This window comes from Cynara cardunculus (genome assembly GCF_001531365.2).
Source record: "Cynara cardunculus var. scolymus isolate 2C chromosome LG 5, CcrdV1, whole genome shotgun sequence".
Classification (NCBI taxonomy): Eukaryota; Viridiplantae; Streptophyta; class Magnoliopsida; order Asterales; family Asteraceae; genus Cynara; species Cynara cardunculus.
In genome coordinates, this window is record NC_037532.1 from 31890792 (window position 1) to 31901084 (window position 10293).

General features: G+C 33.6%; 1 protein-coding gene across 1 annotated transcript; it reads right to left on the bottom strand.

The window, feature by feature from the left end:
- Window positions 1-440: 440 nt before the first annotated feature.
- LOC112513001 (protein DETOXIFICATION 14-like) lies at window positions 441-4419 on the bottom strand. The gene is made up of 7 exons (XM_025119124.1): window positions 4195-4419; window positions 2297-2841; window positions 1901-1987; window positions 1747-1803; window positions 1119-1357; window positions 695-900; window positions 441-510 (listed from the first exon to the last, which is right to left on the bottom strand). Exons 1-7 carry the CDS (start codon window positions 4417-4419, stop codon window positions 454-456), a joined length of 1416 nt encoding a protein of 471 aa, XP_024974892.1. The 3' UTR covers window positions 441-453.
- Window positions 4420-10293: the final 5874 nt, after the last annotated feature.

Genomic DNA, 10293 nt, shown 5'->3' on the forward strand with positions numbered 1-10293 from the left:
TTACAGTATTGGTAGACAAGACAGGTTAGATGTATAGAATTTGGAGATAGATGATTTTTTTTAGATATTTCCTAAAAATCATCCATCCCCGAACTCAATATCCTCTTTATTTAATATAGATGTGTGTGTATATATATATATATACTTGTAATTATGTGAAACCAGTCTGTTCTAATGAGACTAGTAAGACCATTTTTTTACATTTGAAACTTCACAGTTAAAGGTGTGAAAGTGACTTTCATAGTGTTTTTGCTGTGAAATTCGGTTTTAATCTACCTTTACAGAGCTTTATTGTAAAGTTTCAAGTGTAAAAATGTGATCTCACGGGTCTCACGTGTCACGTGAACGTAATTTCTCTCTCTCACACACACACACACACATATATATATATATATATTAATTTATCTTTCTATTTTCTTTATTAACATTGATGGTGGAAAGGAGGAGACATTTCTATGTGGACTCATTCTCTAGTTCCTCTTTCGACATTCGTTCCTTCGCCTTCGTTGCCTGTAAACACAATTATTGAAGCGTCACTTCGGCTAGACTTTAACACTGTCTCTTTAATACATGTTGGGACCTTTTTTTTTGGAAAGTAATCTAATGAGGTTCCACATGTTCTAACAATAAAAACAATGTGCGAAACTGACATGAAGATTAACGATAAACAAACTAATAGGACCTGAAACCGAACCTGTTTTCGCCAATCAGTGAGTCCAGTTATCAGTGACAGGCTCGTCGATTGTATGACTGATCCTATCACGATCCCGATCCAAAGTCCCTTGGCTTTCAAATGTAAAGGGAACCCTAATCCGACCGCTGCAGGGATCCCAAACAGATAAAATGCTCCAAGATTCACGTAAGCTCCTATATGTTGCCACCCACTTCCCCGTGCGATTCCTATAACATTCGCCAAACTTTTAGCCAAGATTTGGTAGTGGCCCAGTCTGCGCCGACAAACTGGTGATCACTGACCAAATAGCGGTATCCGGGTCACTACAAAATTCTAGCCTTCTTAGAGATCAAGGTTCAAAACTCACGAAATGTGACGAATGTGTAAGTATTTGGTGTATATAAAGATTATATACTTTAAAAAGAAGTGATGATCGAACACTGACCAGAAATCACTGCTTGTAGGCTATCGGTGATGATTGAGACAGATATAAACGGAGCCATCGATGCAACATAGCTCACAACGGGTTTGTCGTTGCTGTAAGCTTTTCCAAGAAAATGGCGGCAACCGAAAACCGCCGTGCTTACTATTGTGGCTTCGGTGATGATTACAAGCATCACAACACGAACGGCTAGTCGTGCTGCTCGTGGGTTCCCAGCCCCTAACTCATTTGAAACCCGAGTGCTGTGGAATTGAATATCAAAGGTGTTTTAAGAAAGGACGTTTTTAAAATAAAATGTCGTATTAGTTATTTTATACGACACTATTTAAAAAAGTGTCCTATAAACATAATTGCCCTATAAAAAGATGGGTATATAGGACACTTCTCCAAAGTGTCCTATAAAAATAGCTAACAAACACATTATTTTAAAAGCATCCTAAAAAGTTTGTTAAAACGCCTAAAAGCGTTCTATAAACCTATTGTAAATCTTTTAGATAAGATGTTTTATGATTTGGTCCCATAAACTTATTTCCATAAAATATTATATCAGGACGCTTAGAACAAATGTCCTATAAAGCCACTTTTGTTGTAGTGACATAATGGTGTGATGTATATAATCCTTGAAAAATACCTTGCAGCTGCCCCGAATCCATATGGTATGGTGAAGTGTAAAGTTGAGATCGTTAAGCTGATCGAAACAAATATAGAAATAGAAACGATTATAAGATGTTCGTCGTTAAACATAAGTTAATTAGCAAGGAAAAACCGAATTAACGAAAGTATACCATATAGAAAGGACCGAGGTTTCGAGCTTTGGATTTGGTAACAAACCGGAGATCAAGACAAGCACTTCGAGCGACCACCATTTGAGGCTGAAAACATATGGATTACGATCAGAAAAGTGGGTTAAGGAAGCACTGCAACAAAACCGACATTTAGACATGTTTGGTATCCTAAAACGCTGATTTTTTGAAGTATATAATTTGCATGGCAAATGCAACAATCAAGCTCAACCTACTGGGAAGCCAAAGACTCAGATCTGTATCCGCTAGGCCAAAGACCCTTTGATAAAGCTGATTTTGTTAGCACCAAGGTTAAAAAGCACTACAACGCTGATTTTATATGCCTAAATGTCATTATAAAATGTTTACTGAGAACCTAAACTGGATCCCCGAGTTTACCAAATCATTACGGCTGATGGGATCCCAAATCGGAAGAATTCCTTGATACCAACGATCGCGTTCATGGATAAAGTCACGCGGGTATTCTCACACGATATCGAGAATTTGATATGGAACACGATCAACATCAAGTAAAGCCAGTTCGACACACTAAACGCGATGGCCGCACCAACGCTTCCCATCTTAAACTTGAACACGAAAGCCCAACAAAGAGGGACATTGATACATAAAGCGAGCGCAGAGCTGACGAGCAACGGTCTAGTCAAGCTCTGGGTCTGAAGCGATCTCACGAGCGGCTTAAGAATTGCACCGGCAAACAGGGCCGGAATGAGGTAGATCGAGAACTTGCGGGCTTGGATCGAGATCAAAGGGTCTTGGCCAATCAATATTAGGAATTTGTCGAGAAAGATCCAGGAGATTGAAACAGGGATGCATACTAATAGTAATGAGATGATGGCACTGCAAGTGTACACACCAATTTTGTTGTATTGTTTGGCTCCAAAAGCTTGGCCACAAAGGGTTTCTAGGCCTCCCACCAGTCCTGACTATTCAAAAAACATAAATTGTGATTTATGATTATAAAATCATAATTTACGTTAACAGATTAAAAGAACAGTTTATAATTAAAACAAAAATTTGATTTACAGGACGTTAAAAAAACCCAAAAATGTTAATAGACTGGTTTATAGGATTTAAGTTTATAGTGTCTTAGTTAAAAGTGTTACAATATGTTTATAGGATGTTTTTTGACACTCTTCACAACTTCTTTTTAGCTAGAAACATTTTTGAAATAATGTGTTTTATTAATTTTGGTATTTTCTGAAAAATGTCTTGTAAAAACAAGTGTCTTGTAAAAAAATGTGTTTATAAGACATTTTCTCAAAAGTGTTTTATAAAAAAAACTAATAGTTACTTTATTTTCTAAAAACTTGTTAAAAACCCAACAAATGTTGTATAAACGTTATGACGCATAATTGTTAAGTCATATATATTTAAGTCAATGTACTAGGATATTTAAGGGTTGTCTACCAAATGCTTACCAAGTGAGAATGACAAGGATCAAGAATTTTACCTCGTAAGAGGCAAAGCAAAGACCGAAAATCTTACCCTGTAAGTGAGGTAAAAGACTCTTACCCGGTAAACGCTTACCAACAATCCATTTTAATGACCAATAATGTTAAATGACAAGGCAAGTGGTAGTGGTAACTCTTGCCGCTAAGCGTTTGGTAATTGACCTTTAGACACTTTTAGCATCTTATATAAACACGATTTTTTTGTAGTATATAGAGAGAGGTCATGTTTAGGCATGAGAATGGGGCGGAGACCCCAATCCACATCCCCGTCCTCGATCTCCATTTTTGTCTTCGATCCCCATTCCCGTCTTCAACAGGGAATTGGGGATTTCTTTTTTCCATTTGTATGACGTATTTTAAATCAAATGTGTTAAGCATCACACTTGATCCAAAATGATATGTGTTTAAATCTCACATATTTCCAAAAATTTTGCTTTTATGGAGTACCAGATATTCATATGTTAACAAAATCACAACACTATACGTAATTGTTTGATCAAACGTTTTTGACTCTACATGTTTTTTATCTAAAAAATGTATGCAGGACTGTTTTTAAATCTAAAAGATATTAAATCTAATTACTTATAAATAATATATTTAATAGTAAATATATAATATATTTAATATACAGCGACGGAGCAAATCAGGGATAATGTATACCCAACACCGTCCCGTCTCCAGTTTTTTACTTTTGGGCGGATACACCGGTTTCCCTAATGAAACGGGTCTTATTTCTGTATATATACAGATTTGATGGTTTGTGTCTGGCCGATGTAAATGATTAAGAGATTAATGATATGATTAAGCCAAAGTAAGAGAACTTACAAGAAGGCTGAAACCAGTGACATTGGTGAGGGAGGTAGCAATAGCGACACTAGACAGTGCGATTTCATCAATATGTCCCACCATCACCACCGCCACCAGTTGCATCAGATACTGTAACACCGCCACCACCACCATCGGTGCTGCGATTACACTCATCTTCTTCACCTCATCACCGTAATCCGCCCATTTTTCCCCCTTTCCGCTCCTCTCCGCCGACTCTTCCATCTCTCTCTCTCTTGAATACAAAACTGGCCATATATATACATACATATATATATAAATATATATAACTATATATAACAGAGAAAGAAAGAAGAGACAAAATAAAGGAAGAGTGGAGGTAGATTAAATTTGATTCGAAGATTAATAAGGTGTTTGTATGTGTGTGTACACACACATAATAGAATATTAACTAGGTGAACAAATTATGAATTACTAGAACGGTACTCGCACAATGAATCGAGATACATTTCGATTTTAATGTTTCGTTTTTTTTTTTTTTGTCTCAGTTGATGTTATAATACAGTTTTATGTGGTTATGACTTTTGAGAAAGCGATAATATTTTATTTTTAAATAAAATATAAATATGAAGATATATCATAAAAAACTATGAAAAAATGTTGATATTAGTATGAAACTAACTATTTACAATTTCTCCATTTTTGTGTATTTCTCTAATTCATTTTTTTATTTTTTTTGTTTAATAATATAATTTTTTATAAAGATAATAATTAAGTAGTTTGTTAGAACTCAATGATTATTCTAATTATATTTTAGATTTTTTATATTTCAAAAGAGATATTTATTTTTTATTTGATTATGTTTATCTGCAGTTAGTTACACAAATTCAAACATGGAGCTTTAATAAATTGTACTTACGTATAATCTACTTGTAATCTTGAAGTTTAAGTAATATGCATCAATAATCAATACTTCATGCTTTAAAAATGGTTCTTAAGAGTTTTTGTCAAATGCTTCATAATACAGTTTAGATTTCTTAAAAATATTAGTATAGTTTGTGAATATATTGTGAAAACAAATTAAATACCAATTTTTAGATCTATCATATCATTTGTGAACACAATGTGAACATCCTATTAAAAATTTATTTAAGTTGTTTGCATTATATTAATAATGTATTCTAGATAGTATAGAATTTTCTAAATAAATAAATTATTTTTATTTAATAAATAATGATAATTATTTCATTAATTAATAATAAACTTATATACCAGTTTTTATTTGTTATTTGAAACAAAATGAACAAAAATACGTTATTTATATGGTACAAATACGATATGTTTGATCTAAATAAATAATCGTGAAAAAAAAAAGAACAAAGTGGAAGAAATTTTGGGACTGTTTACCAAACACTTATTCAGTAAGCGCTTACCAGTAAAATTTAATACTATAATTTACTTACCGGGTAAGATTTTAGTCCACCAAAACGGTATCGTATGCAAAAATTTACCCGGTAAACGCTTACCGTGGTAAGAGTTGTCGTCATCGCTTACCGGGTAAGACTCTTGGTCTTTGTCTCGTTCTTACCGGGTAAGATCTTTGATCTTTACCATATTCATCTGGTAAGGTAATATGAATTGGTGTTTACTTATCCGAATAAGCATTTAGTAAACGTCCACAAGTTAGATCGAAAACTAAATATTTTTTCTTTGTTACTGACAAATAAGATTTCAGAGAATCAAATTATTCTCTTTTTCTTGTTTTCTAAAAAAAATCAAAAGTAAATACAAAATCGCACATGTGTTGTTTCAATGAAATATTGGATTTCATTTTTCGATATTTTAATTTAAAATTACCTTCGATTTGTGATTTATTGCGAATTTGGTCTATAGCTTTAACAGTTGTTGATATCTTATGTTAAGTACCTTTCACATGTTAATTATATCAGATATTTTAATCATTTTCCACATCAAACATATTTGTAGTTACCTTCTTCATTTCCATCCATCGCTTCTTCAACCTGTATTCAACTAAGGAAAAAAAATAACATCAGATATTCAAAATTTTGTGATACAAAATGACGATCAAGAACAAGAACGTATAAGATGAATGTCAACAACGTTCTGTTTCATTTCAAATATTTGTGCAAATTTGTGATACAAAACCATTTATCAAAAACATTAAAAATCAAGAACAACGTTAAGAATATTTAGGGGGTGTTTGGGATTGCTTATTTGAAACAACTTATGTTTTTCTACAAAAGTGTTTATCAACTTATTATAAGTTCGAATGCTTTAAATTCTTCAAAATCTCCTTATTATCGGTTTGACACCGGTATAAGTTGTTTATCCAAACACTCGAAAGTGCTTATTACCAGTGTCACACCAAAATAAGTCAATAAGTTGTTTTTATAAGCAATTCCAAACACCCCGTAAAACCCTACAACATTGATTAGTGGTGGACTGTCGTGGTGACCTGTTTGAATATGGGATAAGCTTACAAAAGCAAATTATGCCCAAAAGAAATCTTTCCCCAGATGAAACTTTGTATAATATTGTTCATTTATATTATCTTTTGTTGATAAATTACAATATTATTTATACCGATAATTAAAGATATGTAGTGATGGTTGTAATCTTAGATTTCCGACCAAAATTACAATATTTTAATATAAAAAATAATATCGATAATTGAAGATTCTCTTGAATGGAAATTATCTGTGCATTATATATTAAATTATTGTTTGATTTTTAAGTAATTAAATATAATTAGAAATCTTTAGTTAACAGAGTATCGTGTCGTTCCATGCCAGATGGTGGTCAGACGCATTTCATGCAACTTATGGTGGGGTCAAAACACAAAAATTCTTAAAAGAATTTTAATTTTAATTTTATTTCATTAAATTTAATTTATTTTTGTGTCAATATAAACTCTAAATATGTATGTATTGTCGTAATAAATAAGTATGTATTCTTACACGATCCTTCATGTGTGTGTATAGAGAGAGCTCATCAAATATAACCTCTTAAACGTTGCTACTGATGTAAGTTCATTTATACCACACAATTAAACAATCAACAGTTGGAGATAAGACGGTAGCATTTAAAAAAAATTTAATAACGAAGATACTCCTTAAAAGGGAGAAGATCTACGGTTATGATTAAATTTCATTGGGTTGCAATATTTGAAAATGTTACATTTGATTATTTGCATTATATATATACACACATATATATATATATATATATGGGTTTAATCATTTGAGAACTTTAAAATTTATGAGTTTTGTAAGAACTTCAACCATAAGGTTCTGTTTCATATGATTTGTTTAATTTAAGTATAGTATTTAATTTCATAATGTGTTTGTTTCATATGTATTCGGTTCACAAGGTCAAACTTATTTATGTGTATTTTTTGTTTCACAAACACGCTAAAAAGGTTTACATTATGAACCGAGTACATATAAAACAATCACATAGTGAAACAAATATATGTTAATCACTATATTAAATTCTAGCTTTAAATGAAAAAAAATATGAAATGTCACATGATGCACTAGTTCTCAAGGTTATCACAATTTCATAGGTTTTCAAAAGAAGGTCCCCATATATATAGGGTTGAGTTATGATAAAAAAACATAAGAAGAGATCTTCACCCTTAATCAATCCTAATTGAATTTACACTAATGAGGTGCACCGCGAGATGCACCAGATCAATTCTCTTCTAAAGCACAATTTGTGGATGGACATGAGATTAAAAGTGATCAACAGTTCAAATCTTTTCTTACGCTTCTCACCTTAAATCTTTTTCTCACATGATGCTTTGTGTGTGTGTATAGCCCTAATCAAATAAGAATTGTTTAGTTTGTGGTAACTGTGAGATCCAACGTGAACCAATCATTCAGGATAATTAATATGATTTCTTAAAATAAGTAGAAGGGTAAATTAGTAAAATTGTGTTGAGTATTCAATTTACTTTAATTAGTTTAAGGGTAAATTAGTAATTAAGTTATTTTGAAAACTAATAAAACCTTATAATCTAGTCAAGCGTTGTGGCGGGGTCCAAGGGGCGGAGCCCCTGGCTGGGTTGAGCTGCCAGGTCAGCTTGAAATTTTTTTATTCGGGTAATATTGCTTTGTGAAAAATGCTTCAAAAATCCGAATTTGAGATTTTAAACCCGGTTTTTGGCCTGGTTTTTTAAACACAGTTTAAGGTTCAAAAATTGTCGTTTTTGACAGTTTTTCGCATGGTTTTTCATTTTTTCGAGTTGGTCATTTGATTGAGGAAGGTACACAGATTCATAATAATCGATTCTCTGTTCGAAAACCACTGAATTTTATCTGGTTGAATTTAGATTGTACCATCGAAATACTTCAATCTGAAAGTGTTACACGACTTTCAATGGAATCCAAGCAATCGAAAACTAGATTTCTAACATCTCTTTACCAATCCCTCCATCATTGCTTTGCTTCCAAACACCATGGCTTCACAGACAATAGACGAAGGCGAAGAGGAAGACTGCAACGAGGAAGAGGGATGCAGTCGGAGACGGAGCAAGCCGCGCCAGAGTCAGAGAGGATGCAGTCGATGAAGGTGGTGTTTCTTTCATTGAGTTTGAAGTGTTTCTCCAATGCGGGATTTTCCGACGAAGGTGTTGAGACGTATCAACGATGATGGCGGGACGACGGTCTCCATTTTTAGTTTGGTAGGAACTAGGAAGAGGAAGATACACATATCAGGTTTTAGATCGGAGCCGTAAGCAAGATCGGAGGCGTTGGTGATACCCACAAATCAAAACCGTTTAAGCCCTAACGATGGCTAAGTACAACGTGAAAATGGACATTGATGTTCTTGACATGCTTGATACAGAAACTAGATAAAAAATGGTTTTCACTTTGCTTCTTGTTCGATCCTAACATATTTGAAATTCAATTATTTTCATATTTTGGATTCAAACTTTTGATCTAGATTTATAGTTTTTTAGTTCGATATATACAATTTTTTATGTGAAACTTCTTTGATTGGATCCAAAATGAATGCCAAATATGATTAGTTGAATTGAAATCAATGTAGTCACAGTAGTATCACAATACATCTTATATGTGCTTTGGTATCACACTAAGGGTCGTTTGTGTGGTCGATCAGAGATGTAACACAGTGGTATCACAATGCATCTTATATGTATTTAGGTATCACACTGAGGGTCGTTTGTATGGTCGATCGGAGATGTAACACAGTGGTATCAAAATGCATCTTATTTGTGCTTGGGTATCACATTGAATGTCGTTTGTGTATCTTTTATTTAACAGAGTCAATATTTTAGTATCACCGGAAGACGGAGGATGGAGAGAGAAGAGTTTTAAAATACCTAAAATGCTCTTTCATTAAAATTTTAATTCAAAATTACCAAAATTATAAATTTTCTAATTTATCTATTGATTTGTAGTTGAGATTGATCTCACAGTTGAATGGACCTCTCTCTCTATATATATATATGTGTTTATATATATATATATATATATATAGGGGCCTAATCAAATGAGAACTAAATAGTTTGTGGTAACCGTGAGATCCAATGTGAACCACTCATTTAATATAAATAGTTTTCTTTTTAAAATAAATTAAAGGATAATTTTGTAAATTGACAAATTGAAAACCCACCTCCCTTGAAACCCACTCCCTTGAAACCCACCGCCCTAATGTAATAATGTCACCTCCTTCCACCATCTATGGGGAACCAACCCCTCCCCACGGCCACTCACCATCTCMATCAAACCAGCCTTTCCCCCACGGCCACTCACAATCTCCGTCAAACCATCCTCTTCACCTCCAACGCCACCATCACCATCCGTTTTTTTTGTTTTCATCTTGCTACTCCCACCACCGTCTGCCTCCTACTATCCTACCGACATCCAYCTACTACTGTCGACAACAGGTGACCCAAAGGTAACCATTTGGTAATGGGGTGAGCAAAACCAACGAATTTTTCTCTTTAGTTTTGGATCTTGAAAAACATGGTGGAGATACAAATCTGATTTCCAACTCCGACGTCCCTTCCCGGCCCCATACCTCGACCCAAACCATCACGGTATGTCAATCTGGCCTCGTCTCTCTCTCTCTCTCTCTCTCTCTCTCTCT

What these genes read in the sequence shown, in the direction of transcription:
- LOC112513001 (XM_025119124.1), bottom strand. Translation starts at nt 4,419, where the DNA reads ATGGAAGAGTCGGCGGAGAGGAGCGGAAAGGGGGAAAAATGGGCGGAT. An exon ending in CCATCAGCCGTAATGATTTG is followed by an intron (nt 1,988 to 2,296) that starts GTAAACTCGGGG and finishes ATATGTTTTCAG; the next exon opens with CCTCAAATGGTGGTCGCTCG. An exon ending in GGATTCGGGGCAGCTGCAAG is followed by an intron (nt 1,358 to 1,746) that starts GTATTTTTCAAG and finishes TCAATTCCACAG; the next exon opens with CACTCGGGTTTCAAATGAGT.